Source organism: Platichthys flesus, chromosome 23 (genome assembly GCF_949316205.1).
Source record: "Platichthys flesus chromosome 23, fPlaFle2.1, whole genome shotgun sequence".
NCBI classification, from domain to species: domain Eukaryota; kingdom Metazoa; phylum Chordata; class Actinopteri; order Pleuronectiformes; family Pleuronectidae; genus Platichthys; species Platichthys flesus.
In genome coordinates this window covers 15,385,809-15,400,358 of record NC_084967.1, presented here as the reverse complement: position 1 = coordinate 15,400,358, position 14,550 = coordinate 15,385,809, and the positions used below count along the sequence as shown (strand labels likewise).

General features: G+C 45.5%; 1 protein-coding gene across 1 annotated transcript in view; it reads left to right on the top strand.

Moving 5' to 3' along the window:
• Positions 1–14,550, top strand: part of usp6nl (USP6 N-terminal like) — a 48,355-nt gene that overhangs the window by 849 nt on the left and 32,956 nt on the right. The window contains exon 2 of the mRNA XM_062382454.1: positions 6,077–6,183. Within this exon, the coding sequence (XP_062238438.1) occupies positions 6,180–6,183 (4 nt within the window). The 5' untranslated portion in view covers positions 6,077–6,179. The remainder of the gene's footprint in view (positions 1–6,076; positions 6,184–14,550) is intronic.

Sequence of the window (14,550 nt, the reverse complement as noted above, 5' to 3'; positions counted from 1 at the left end):
ATTATTATCCATGAGGTTGTAATTCCTCACCACGTGAAGTCATTCTATATAAAATCCAGTTTTAATCATTTGACCCTTAAAGGTTTACACTAAACTTCATTTTCTTGTATGTTTGTTTAAAGTAGGTCTACTACATCAGTGTTTTATTTTGAATGTTAAAACGCTGTAGTTCCGGTGTTATTTTGGCGGATTGTTACAACTTTGATGTGACCGAACCTCCCGCAGAGGAATCAATGAGGCCGGTGCACCAACCTCAGCCTCTGATTGGCTGTAACCGTGAGCACCCAGGTTCCTGATTGGCTGTGGCGGCCTGTCGATCACTTTAATGAGCTCGGAGCTGCAGCTGCATTTTTCACAAGAATCTGTTGTTCACGTTTAAAAACAACAAAAATAACAAAACGAGCGTGCACGTCCGCGGCGGCGCGTGCACCTGTGTTTGTTTAGTGCATGTGTTTGATAAAGTTGAGCAGCGCGTGCAGTTTCCTGAGGTTGTTACCGTTTAAACAAGGTGCATCAACGTCAACATGTCAGGAATAACGGATGTAAGGCTGTCATTTATTCAAAATAAAAGCATGAAACAAGTCAGGTCCAGAGGAAAAATAACTAAATAACATTTTATAAATGCATATGGTGAACGTTTTTATCGAGTTAAGTAACAAATATAAAAACCTTAATTAATAATATAAGAGCATGTCCTACTTCTACACATTGTGATGCTAGTTTACCCTGAAAGTGTTTGAGTCCACAAAACACATCTGGAGTTTCAGAGGTAAACAGCGTTGAAGCCAAATCCAATTCAATTGATAAGTGTCCACTGTTACAACCCCACAGGAGAAGTAATCTATTTATACAGTTATATAATAATAACAATAATCCTTATGGCCTTCTTAAAGAAAATGGAGCATTTTATTTTGGAAATGGTGATAGGAAGTAGTATTTTCTTAATGCAGTGGTCTTGACAGCAGTGAGTCTTTCAATCCTTCCTATCCCACTTCAGGATAATGCGGCTTAAAGCAGACAAGAGCTTTACAGTTTGAAAACACAAGGTGTTTATAGTAGTAGTTTGTGTGTGTGTGTGTGTGCTGCTGCTGTGTGTGTTTGTGTGTGTGCTGCTGTCACTGCAGGAGCCTTAACACACTTACAACCTTTAAACTCAAGGGTTCTCTGAAGTGGAGGCCGAGCTTTGACTTTCAGTTTCCTTGATAACAACCAGAAGCTGAGACAGATTCATCAGGAACATTATAGATGTCTTCTTCTGAAGGGCCCGGACGCTTTGGTTCAAGTCTGAGTGTCATGGCCGCGGTGAACGAGCTGCATGTCAGGATGTGTCAGGGTCAGACAATCTGCCTCATCAGCTTTTATTTAGAGCCATTGTGTATCTGCTGCTGAATCGCTTCTCTGGGATCAGCTCTTTCCCGGGCTCTCATGCAAAGTAGAGACGGAAAGCAAAGCGTCCTGTCGCTCTACTGTAACTTCAACTATCATCCACTGAACATGTGATAGGAAAGAAGGATAAATACAGACACCTGCAGACATTAAGCTTTAAACACATGAAGCTTTATTTTGTATTTTTAAACATGACATTAATCCCGAGTTGGAACTTTCATTTCACCGTCCTGCTCCTTCACTTCCTGCATTTTTCATTTGTTTTGATAAAGAAACATGTTCTAACGCACACGAGGATCCAAACTGTCCACACATCCTTCTGCCTACTCCCTCTTTCCACCTCTTCCTGTCGGATCCCGAGGTTTTCTCAGGCCTGATGGGATATGTAGTCCTTACAGCGAGTTCTGGGTCTCCTGCCGGCTGTGCGTGCCAGTTAGACCTGAACTCCTAACTCCTGTCTCTCAGGCAAACCCCAGACACCTGACGGGGCAAACTAATTTCATCTGTTGTATCCTCCACCTCATTCTTTCGGTCACGACCCAGAGCTCACGGCTGTAGGTGAGGGTTCATATCGACTGTGAAGCTCCTTCTTCACTGCAGCTGTCTGGTTCAACGCCCGCACTCCTGCTGACGCCGCATCCCGCCTTTCCTCCTTTTCCTGCTCAGACTTGACTTGCACAGCTCTGTTACCAGATGCCCCTTCACAGCAGGTTGTGGGTCCATGTTTTTCTTTCAGGCAGGGCCCAATGAGCCGGGGTCTGGCTCCAGGTCGGGCCCTGGTTTCCCTGCAGCTCATCAGGTCTTCATGCTTCTGTAGACGCTTGTTGCTGCAGCGTTTTGAGGTTAAAGGTCAGATTAGTTGTCGAGCACCATTGTCGACACTTGACCTTTTTTCACACAGAATCTCCTGCTGACTTTTATACAGTCGCTGCTCTGTGACATTTTCAAGACCTTTTTAATGTGACGGGACATTTTCACTCCGCTATTAACAGAACTTTCTTCATACAACATTTCATCATCATAACGTAACAAGAGGCTTTTACTCGCATTTCTCCACCACAGGCGTCTGTAGCTGCAACTACAACTCGTTTTTATTTCCATATTTTACAGAAAAGTACGTTGAAACCAGTGTTGTTTGGTGTATTTGCTTAAACGTGATTTAGCTTAACTGAACTAACTCTGAGGTATCGTACGTTTATGGCCTTAATTATCACTCTTTACTATTTCTGCGCTTGCAAGAAATATGATTTTGTGCAAGCTTTGTTTCTGTTTGGACCTAAATCCATTTCCAAAGGAATCATTCAACATTTGTCCCAAGGTTGATCAACAGATTGATACCTCTCCCAAATCTCTGCAAGAAAGCTCAGTTGTTTCCAGAAAAGTGGGACTGTCCCTTTAAAAACACTGAACAGGAATCTAACGTTACACGTATCTGTGTAAAAGCTGCAGAAAGATATTTCAGTTCAGTTCAGTACAACAGAATGACTTCACAGGGCGGGCAGCCCACCCACATACCAGTTGCAGTCTACGCACGCACATGCACACGCACACAAACACACACACACACATGGCAACGGAAGGTTTCTGCATTCCCTCACTGCCGTCCAGGCCTTGGCACCGAGCTGCTGCCGCTGCCTGTCTTTATTGGCTCCTGATCTCCGCTGGCTCAGTCCTGCACTCTGTCTTTTAATGCCCAGCATCATACACACACAACACACAGTTACACAACACAACACAAACCACCAGATGCTGAGCTGCCCTCTGCCCGCTGTGTGTTTGTGTGAGCACTGGCTCCTGAACCTGCGTCCAACAAACACACCGCTGCTGTTTGGCCGGTCTGAGCTCATTGCGGCCGATACAGATGATTTTGTATAAATCTTCCTTCGCCGCCCGTTCAGTGGTTGTATTCATGTCGGTGTCAGTAGTTAATTCACCTCGGAGACGTGTAGCCAGTCTCAGGTTACGCGGTTAATCTTTAACGCGGCGTAACAGCGGCTCCACGTCCCTCACAGCTGCCGTCCCGCCGAGTTTACGGCCCCAGAACAAAAGAGGTTTTGTTTCTTGACTAACATGGAGGCTTGACACCGAAGCTGCCAATAATAATGATTGCTTTATGTTTCCGACTGTGGAGGTGCCAGAATATTCTCAAATAAACCAGTTCTATTACCCGAACGGTGAGGATCATAATATTTCGAATTAAATACAGGATCCTATTGGTGCAGTAATGTGTGGAAAAGTTCAGAATATAAACTTCCTGACTGTCAACTAGACAACACTAAAAGAGTTCAGCTTGTGGAGGCAGCTCAGGTGAAAGCTCCCTGTCCAGATGTTGATGCTGCTGTTTCTGCAGGATGTGGAAGAAGTTCTTCAGATCATCTTTAAGTTCATATACAGAATACTTGTTACAGTTTACCAGAGAGGCTGGACCCACCAGTTAGTTTCACTGGGAGTTGTTTGCGGGTCGTTGAGAGTCGTTGACCCACCCCCCCCCTGAGGGTCTTGTGTCCTAAGGTGTGAATCATAGTGAAACTTCCTGTGGATGGAAGTCAGGACAGTATGTGTTAAACCTCTGTTGGATGTTGTGTTGACAGTGTTGTGTTGTCTCAGAACAGAAACTAACAACGACAAAAGGTTTTCATGACATTTCAAACACACCTGACGGATTTGTGATTCAGGCCAAGTCTCATATTGTGTTGCTGTGTGACTAATTGATTAATTAATTTGGTTGTTTGAGAGATATGTAAAAGAACAATGTGGTGGACAAATTGCAAAGAAATGTAGAGTAATCGGATCATGATATTCTCCTTTTAATCGGTTTAAATGCTCAATAGAAACACATCAGAGAAAACAAATCCATCAGTAGCCGAGTGTTAGTCTAAATCCTTTAATAGAACGCGAGTCAGCCTCTGAACTGACTCCACCTCCTCTCTACCGGAGCGTTTGATTGGCTGCCGGCAGTGCAGCTCATTACTCTCAGTCCTTGCGACAGGCAGGTGTCCGAGCTCGGGACAGAGATGGACATATGGTGGATCTAATCCCAGGTCACAGCTTGGAGGCTAAGACGTCTGCCGGGGACACTCTGAGATCTCACTTCCTGTCTGTCGCTGTTACACCTCTTCCATCCAACATTTAATCGAGGGGTGGGGTCAGCAGGAGGCGGGACATCACTTTTATTTGTCTACTGAGTCACTGCATCATTTGGAATCTTTCCGTCTTTCCAAGTTGACGTCTTCCACGTATTTGGCTCCTCTTATTCACACTGAGATATTTTTATTCTTTAATTTTTCATTTTTTATTTAGGTGCTTGGGAGGTGAAATGATTCCTTATCATTTGCTGTCATACATTAAGTGAAGTCAGAAAATTACATCATTCAAAAATACATTTTCCGGGAATTGTCCTATCCTAAAGCTTCTATAGATCCAAAAATCAATGTATGATCACACAGTAGGAATGACATCATCGTGAAGTCAGAGCATGACGTCATATTGAAGAGTAAATCATTAACTGTCGCAACCAACGAGATTAGAAACCAGATCAATATCTCATTTTGATTTACAAGCCATTCGTCATCTTACATAATCGCCCCTCGGAGGCTTTTCATAGTAATTTCCCTGTTTACGTAAATCAGCATCACGATCGATGATGAGAGTGATTCCTGAAGCATCTCACACTTTGCACTTGACCTTTAGTGAGGAGCTGGACGCAGTCAAACCTCCGCTGCTCTTTAACTCCGCCTTCTCGATCTGTCTGCACCCGACAGTAAATTCCCCGTGGCTGGTGGTGGCAGAGAGACCCGGGCCCTGATGGCTGTATCACCTCTCTCTCTCTCTCTCTCTCTCCCTCCACCGTTACTGTGAGTGAATGAACCGGTGTTTTACTTTGCTGCTCTGCTGCGTATTTGACATTCCCTCTGCTGCCGAGGCGTTCTGCTGACCTGTGCTGCTTTCCTGCTCGCGGCCCCTGGAGGATATTGGATCTCCCAGCATCTGCAGGAGTCGTGCTTGTGGCAACACGGGGAGAACTTAATTTCTACATCACCTGCATCACCCCCCCCCCCCCACACACACACACACACACACACACACACTCTTCTCCATCTTCCTGCACCCCCTCAACCCTCTTCCTGCTGCATCTGCATAGTGATCAAATAACCTATTATTACCGCATACTATCATCCGATTACTGTTATTTAGTTCAACGACCCGGCTGATTGGGATGGATGGATTTTCATCATGCACACAAACACACACACGCATACACAGACACACACTGTGCGGCTGCTCATTCACCCACTCTGTGCCCGGCTATTTCTGTCCCAGTGAAGATGTTAATGTTGAAGCCCACATCCTCTAATCAACTCATTTGCACATTTCAAATGCAAGAATGCAAATGTTGCTTTTGCAGAAATTTGCCCGGTTGCTTTCACCAACTTAGTTGTACCTGATTCTATTACCTTCAACAAGGAGGTTAAGTTTTCTTCTGTTTGTTTGTTAGAAAGCAGGATTATTTGTTAGAAAGCAGGATTACACAAAAACGACTTGACTGTTACTGTCTTGAAATGACCCTAACCCTAACCCTGAATAATGACTTATTTTGTGAAAGAAAAGAAGAGGGCCTCTCATCCTGTCGTTCTTCTTCACTGCAGATGAACAGACCTGATCTCATGCTTTTCTTTTTTGTCTCCCTCAGGTCATGAGTGCCTCGAGGAAAGACCCAGCGGAGAAGAACCTCACCTGTCCAAAGCCCCGCCCTACCAGGGCCTCACCCTGCCCCCCACCCCTCAACTCCCACCATGAGTAAGTCACAGTTTTTATTCTGTTTTATTTTGTGTGCTTTTGTCGAGCTGCTTGTGTCGGAAGCAGGAATATTGTTGGTTTCTCTATCTTTAAGTCAAACCCTTGTCTGACGCTGATGTTCATTGCAGTATCTTCAGTGGTGGTTGTTGTTGGGAGATGTTTCAGTTTTCTAAAGCTGGTTCGGTTACTGGAGGGTTAAAGGGGACCTATCATGTTTTTTGTGTGTTTCCCTAGTGTGTTTAAAAAAAGAACGTGAACGAAATTCAAGAGCTTTGGTGATAACGGCCATTGCTCTAAACAAAAACAGTGGATTTCCTCAGCAGAATTGAAACGTTATCTCCCGTCTCCTGCTGCTCAACCCAGGCTCCACGACTCGCCTGCATTTTCCTGTTGCTGTGCATGAGTCTGAATCAGATAATCTCCTACTGCTTCTTCATATGTGAAAGATAAACCCCCCCCGGAGAAAACCTGGATTAAATAAAAATTATGACCCTGGATATGAGCAGAATATGTCTCCTGAAAGATTAAGCTGAGTAGGTTTTGTGGATGGAGATTTTTTCCTCCAGTGGTTGCTCGTGAACATTAAACAGATTTCAGATCTGCAGCTCGGTGGGAACACTCGTAGCACGAACACACTTCATTTGCACCTTCCTCCTGCTCTTCCACCCCTGATGGCAGAAACATATGGCGCTCAGGAGAAGTGCTGCAACCCTCAGCACCTCATCACTCACACTGCAAAGCATTATGGGAGGCCAAATGGATCAGGTTGTGGAGTCTATCCCATCTCCACCTTCAGTATATCTGCTTGTGTGTTTGTGTGTGTTTGTGTGTGTGTGTGTGTGTTTGTCGGTGTGCTCCTGCACCGCTGTATGTCACTGTGACTGTAATGGCTCGGCCTCACATGTCGGCTCAGTGTGAGTCACGCAGCGAGGCCAGACTGCAGCATAATGTCGTACATACATGTGTGTAGCGTCACACACGCACTGCACCAGAGGAACATTCTCTGGGGTGTGTCCTGAACATGAGACTGGATCATATGGAGGAAATCTGCATCACTACTTTGAATATATGTCATAATCTGGTAAATATATGCAAAAGTCACAGGTTGAATAATCAAATTAAATGAAGGTTCACTGACGGCGGAATATTCAACCTTTACTTATTTTAATTTGATATTTCACGTGGATCTGTCACATCGTGGCCGGGAAACTGATCCTATCTCAGTTTCCAACGCAGCGGATCAGTGCATCACTAAATGTCACGTAGCCTGTGAGATTAAAACTGAGATTATCGTCATTACATTAATGAAAGAGGCAGAAGTTTATTATCCTGTGAGCAGTTTATGCATGTTGTCATTTTTTAATAGTCATGGAGAAGTGTTTATTTGCTAAATCTAATTTATATTATGATATTTTAAAGCAGATACTTTTATATCTGTATATATGTTTAGGTTTATTGTCTATGGTTGTTTGTTTCTATCATAGACTGATAATAACGCTGGATGAAATCACAGGTCCTAAAAAGTGAAGCCAAAGCTCTTGATCGCCCCCTGGTGGTTCGCTGCAGCTTACATTACATTACATTACATTACATGTCATTTAGCTGACGCTTTTATCCAAAGCGACTTACAGTTTTAGAACACTCATCATTTTATGAGGGGCCATCTAGGGGTTCAGTATCTTGCCAAGGACACTTAGGCATGCAGATGGGATAGAGTGGGATTCGAACCGGCGGCCTTCTTGCTGCAGAGCACCCGCTCTATCCCCTAGGCCACGCTCTCCCGGCCGATCTTAGATTGTAAACCCCTGATCTCCCGCCCGGCCGAGCTTAGATTGTAAACCCCTGCCTCCTCCGTGTTAGTAGATTGGACCTGGACAAAAATCCTTTGACATAATTTTATTTATCCCAGTGTCTTGGCTCAGCATGTGTGAATCATATTAAGGTTCATAAAGAAAGAACAGAAGAAAGTGTGTTTATTTGCTCTTTGGTATCAGGCCTCCAGGTTTTCCAGCCCTCTCCTCTCGGACCTCCTTGTTTCTCTTTACCATTTAGCTCACTTCACTGATAAGGCTTGAGCGGGAGCCAGCGTTTCCTCCTGTCGACTCCCGGTGTGCCGCTGGCGTCTGGTCCGCGGCTGGTCTGGAATCTGTGTACCAGTGGGTTTGGGACTGGGTTACCAGGGCAACCCTGTGAGGCGTTTCCTGGAAGGAGATTGGATTAAGCACACGCTGTTGAAGGAGGGGGGGGGGGCTGCTGAGAGGTTTAACCCAATTACTGCCTTTGCCTTTACACACATCGTCAGCCGCACACACATGCACAAACAGGTGTGTGTGTGTGGTAGGTGGTTGGTCTGATTGATTGTGAGTGATGAAAATGGAGAAAAGGCTGATTGATGAGTATTGGTAAAAGCCCACCAGCAGCTCAGTGGCTTACGTGGTACATTCTTCTCTGTGTGTGTGTTTGTGTTTGTGTTTGTGTGTCTGCACTAAAGTCTGAACATTTTCCTTGGACTTTGTGTTGTTGTTCTTTTCTTAACCTAAATGTGCTTTGTAAGGAGCTGCCATTGTGTTTCATTATTCGTCTGAACCTTTGATGGACTCACTCTCTCGGCCGGAGACGTTGATATCCAGAGCTTATTAGCTTAATTGCCCTCCTACCACACACACACACACAATTGACCGTCGACCCCGGGGCAGGGAGGGATTGGCCTCCTCTAACGAGACCATCAACAAGGATGGATGAGTGTCCATGGTCGGTGTGAAATTTAGTGGAATAGGAGGAAAACAAAGGAGACAGAAGGAGAACAGACTCCAGGGAACTCTTTTTAAATTTGGTTAAACTCACGGAGGAGCTGGTTAGATTCTGTCGGTTGAAGGTGAAGGTCACTCCGACTCCACAAAACGCTTCTTTTCCCTTGTGAATGTCTTATCTTAACACAACCTTGAGAGAATCCTTTCAAATGTGACACAAACTGTCACTGGGACACACGAATGAGCTGGTTAGATTGTGCGACTGCATGTGACTCTGGAAGAGAATGTATGCAGACTTCAACTGTACTGGACTGCAGCACCGTGCTTGGTGGAACATTTTAATTATTCCATATTCACAAATTTCCTTTCAACACTACTGGGAACACTCAAGGTCCTAACTGGTTTCCACCGCCCTGAAATTACCTCTTCACAGGTTCCATGTTGCTATTAACCCACGAAAAAACACTTCAGATGTGCCGCTGGTCTCCATGAACTCACAGGTTGGAGGTTTCTGAGGCGCACCTGAAGGCAGCATGAGTGTGCAGATGTAGACTGTTGGCTCCAATCTGCTCACCTGTCCTTCACCTATCCCCCCCCTCCCACACACACACACACACAGTCATCCCTCCCTGTCAGAGGGTGACTGATGTCATCGTGTGGTGCTGGGCACACAGCGTCTGGGTGTGGTGCAGGATAATGATCCCCTCTTCAAAGCCTCATCTGGCCTCCATCTGCTGGACTCGAACGCGCGGTTTAGCTCAGCCGCAGGACGCACAGCCGAGGTCCTTGCACTTGACTCCGTTGCCAGACCTGCAGAATCTATTTACAGTCAGCTGAACATGCATGTTCTCTTTCCGGCTCGCTACCCGGTTTACACTCGTGCACACACACACCTGGAGGCTGCCCGACTCCAGCTCGGCCTCTCAGCAGTCGGCCGCTGTCGGGGAGAGTTTGTGTCCGACCCCCCCCCCCCCGGGGACGCCTCTGCGATGGGGCTCGAGGGAAGCGATACTGTTATTCGCTCGACCACATTCTCCAAGCCGGGGGGGAATCTTGTGAACACGGCCTGTAAAGCTGCCAATTCCCCGCCATGATGTTAATCACACAGGATAGATGACAGCTAATGGTGCTAACGTCTCCCCGCGGTGCAAGTCATTCTCCGCCCCAGACATCGCAGTTTCAAATAGCTCTTAGCGGGTGTTCCGCCTGAAAATAGAACGGAATTAGAGCGCCGCTTCAGTAGAGGTGCGTCGTTTCCGGTACCACCCAGTGGGCGAGGGGGGGCGGATGTGTGAGTCCAGGAGAAAGAGACCTCACAATATTCTCGGTTTGCAGGAATACTTTAATTTAAGAGAAGAGGAGAGGATACAGGAGGGTGTGAGCCAACACAATACTACTGCACAATACAACATCAGCTGATATAGACATCAAAACAAATACCCAAGATGTCCATGAAGCTCTTGTTGTTTTTGGTTCCTTTCCAACACTCATTGTGTGTGTGTGTGGATTGAATTATACAATATTCCCGACCGCACATCCTCTTGTGTGTCTTTGTGTTTTTATTGAAGAACCTGTTTAAGCCCTGAGGCAAAGACGATGGCAGATCTCCTGTTGGGAAAATACCGAACCTCTTCCCTGGCTCCAGATTCCAAGAGCTTCTCTGCCCGCACAACGGCTCCAGGCTGATTACTACAGAGATCAGTATTTGTGGAGAGTGTCAGTTTGTTGTTGTCGTGCAGGTTAGACAGGTTTATTTGCTCGTGGCTTCCTCCGTGTCGAGGCCTCGTCACCGTGGACATTCTGCGGATTTGAACTTCAACTGAGATTGAGGATTAAGCCGAGTCCTGATTTTAAAACGGATGTCACGCCGTTTTTTGTGAGGTCCTCATCGAAGGCGACAGGGTGGCAGCGGAGTTTGTCTCTGGTGTGTGTTTTTTCACTGCAGCTCCAAAATGCTCATTAGCTCTGAGCTGTGCCCTCCCACAGTTCTCTCTAGTGCGGCGGTTACACTGACTTTTCTCTCTTCCTAACCCACAGTTCAATTTGTTTCGCCGGCTGCTTTAGCGGCATGACGCAGACATTTCATAGACCACCAAAGCACGAGCTGGCAAAATGGAAAACATTCAGTGTGGAGCAGAAACAATCTGAGGAGAATTGATAAGCTCCTCTGCCTTTTCTCTTAACACAACGTGACACAGCTCTGTGTGATGGCGGCAAATGATTTCACAGGATTTAACCCATTTGCCACAAACCGTGACTTCTGCCTACCACGAATCCAGAGTCACTCAGTCAGTCCTGAACCGTATGGATTCATGAGACCAGTGGCTGCTTGAAAAGTATGGAGATACTTTAGAATATTCACAAAGCGACACCATCACCAGATCTTTCTAGTCGTTCTAAAGCTTAAGACCCAGGCGAGAGGATAATCAAGACGATTTCTGGTCCAACGATTCAAGACTGATCTGAACAGATAATCATGGGAGGAGCTCATGTATACGTATAAATATATATATTTATACGTATAAACCCGTATAAATATCAGTATTAAAGTATTAGAATATTATAAAGTGCGCAGAAAGTCCAGAGAAACAGATATGAGCTTTCAGCGAGATTTAAACTCAGAATGTTTCACTTGAATGTTTGTGTTTTATTATCTCATCTCCTCCTGCACTCCGTCAGTGATACCCCCCCCCCCCCCTCCAATGCCACGTTCTACCCTCATGCTCCATGACGATTGAGGATTGAACCGTGCGTGAGACATGTGATCCGATGCCAGTTGTGCTACTGTGGAATGTTGTGCGTCCACTTTCTTGGTGTTTTCTGTCCTTTCCTGCAGAGCTGAAGTCTGCTTGGATCTGATGTTTGTGGAGACGGAGATCTGTGTGTGTCTGTGTGTGTGTGTGGAGTTACAGGAGGAGTGGTGGTGGTGGTGGTGTCGGGGGGGGAGTTAGAGGAAGGAAGCCTCGCTGGAATATAATTACATCTCCCAGTAAACAGGGCAGCAGGAGGAAATGGATCCACAGACCCTGTCCTCAGGGCATCAGAATGTGTGTGTTCACTGAAGTAGCCAGGGAGATGTCTAATGAGTAATATAATGTTACTACACACACACACACACACGCCCAGTTGCTCACATACCTGAACACATCCTCACCTGCACACCTCGTACTTATGTGTCATCTTTTCCATTCATGGGACCACTTATTAAAAAGCAGCTCTGGTCCAGGCAGTGTCGTCCTCTTCTGGCTCCATGGATCACGTGCAGGTTCATTTGTTTTATTTTATTTTATTTGAATATCTAAAACCACAGGGACTCTTGTGTGTAGGAGACACAGTTAAGTGACGCCTTAACATCCTGGAAAATGTTGAATCTGTAATGGTGTCCTCATCTCACCCTGGTAGACGAGTGTTTTTCCACCCATTCATCCCATTAACCTGACTTTTAAGACCTTTTTTGAGGTTTTTGTTAATCCGCAGATGATGTTCTCAATTGATTGACTGATCCTGTGGCTTAAAATGTCAGAAGAAGGTTAAAAACATCCATCACGGTTACTCAGTGCCTCAGGTCATGTCCTCAAATGACTTGTTTTGTGCAGCCAACACCTTGAAACTCTAAGAAACTTATCTGCTCTCATAGACGCTGAAGAAACTCCTGGAGATTAATTTTCTTTTGATCAAATAATAAACTAATCGGTTCAGCTTTTCCAGCATTTTGATGATATTTTACCAACAAAGATGTTTCAGACATTGAAGACAACAACTCTGGTGTTTATCATGTGGGACAGAGACCAGTGCCTCTCTGCAAAATTTGTAACTGCAGAGTTTCAATAATTGATTTTGGATCGGACCGATGTTCTCTCTGTTGACGAGAGGAGCATGAAAGAACATTTTTGGCACATTTGTCATCGTCGCTGCTGCCGCTGAAGAAACGGTAACAAGGTTAGCAGCACTTTCACCGGTTTATTCTGCTGCTGCCGTGCAACATTTCCACTCTGCCACACTTCAAGTTCTTCTGCTGCATTATACAACTCACAGTGGACCTTTGGATATATGGGTGGTCGGTGCAGCGTATATCTGCTCTTTATTCTGATGTTCTTGAGAAAACGCCAGGTGGGCTTGTGACCCCGGCAGAAAACGGCATTTTGAAGCCATGAAATCTCAGATTCACGGCGAACAGAGAGCTGAGGTTCTCTGAAGGTTTGATCAAGTTGATTTTGTGAATTCCTGCTGTTGCATCATAAATATCCTGCAAATATAGTTTGTCCAGACGATGATAAAGCTGCAAAAGAAAGACCTGACACTGCTCTGTGCCGACTGAGTTAGAAAGAAGCACACAGACATTCTGAAGTTGTCTAATCATTAGCCTTCGTTGGCCTCAGTTTCCATGGTGAGTCGAGTGGAGCTGCTGCTTTTCGGCGACGGCGGCCCTCCTGCTCAGAAAGTTGAGTCCATCAATGCTTCATGTCTGGACTGCAGACAGATGGGTTCTTATAACAGGGAAAAGGTTCAGCTGTGTTTGATTGTAATGCTTCTGTCACCTTTTATAATATGTTCTCACATGAAGCCCCTCTGGAAGATGTCAGGAAAACATCCGGACTTCAGTGCGTGTTTGAAAGCAGCTTTACAGCGAACCACTCGGTACCCTAACACACACACACACACAGAGACACACACACTGTGACAAACGTCTTACCGCCTGTCAACCTCATGATATACGACACACGCCTTATCGACCAGTGTCAAGCGGGATACACCTGATCGACTTTGTGATGTATGAATGCTGCCGTGTTTGCGTGTGCGTGAGAGAGAGAGAGAGAGAGTGAGAGAGGGGGAACACAGAGCATTGTGGGTAATATTCATAGTCTCCCACGCTGGTGCAGTCACTGCAACCGTGCGGTCGTAGATCTTCGCCTGTCTGCTCCTGCGTACATCAAACCATGTGCTCCTCCTCTTCCTTCTTCTTCTTCTTCTGCTCGGCCCTCTGCTGCTTCACCAGCTGTTTATTCTACTCTTGCCTTCTAAACAACACATGCACGCACACACACACAGACACACACACACCTTTGTGGTAAACATGGTGGCAGTTCAGTGGGAGGCCTGGGAGAGGTTAGCTCGGAGGGAAGCCTGCGTCTGAATGTGGAGTCACCGTCACAGTTTGGATTTATCGGTTCACTGATCTATTGGCCTTTTGGTTAAAGTTATACTTTCACTTTTTAGTTTGAACTCTAGAACATTTACTCCTCTTGTTATTTCTCAATTCATCACTCAGAGCTTAGAAGGAGAGAAGGGACTAATTGAAATCATATTTATATCTATTTAATTTCTTCTTTTTATTGATAGTACAGATAGGAGCACTTCCTCCTCTCAGTTCCGTAACTTTCACAGGGACATAAAGAGGTGGCCCCAAGCAAAACTACAACGTGGATAAAACAAATAATATCAAGTAATTAAAGTACTAACTACTTCACTGTGGCTGATTGAGTTGGATTCCCTGACTCACCACAGGAGATCACCACTTGTGAGTCACAACCTTTGTTTGCAAACGCTGGTTTGTTTTTTATGTGGCAGAGGGAGGCGAAGAAGAAAACCGCATGCAGTGAAAATGCAGTGAATTAAA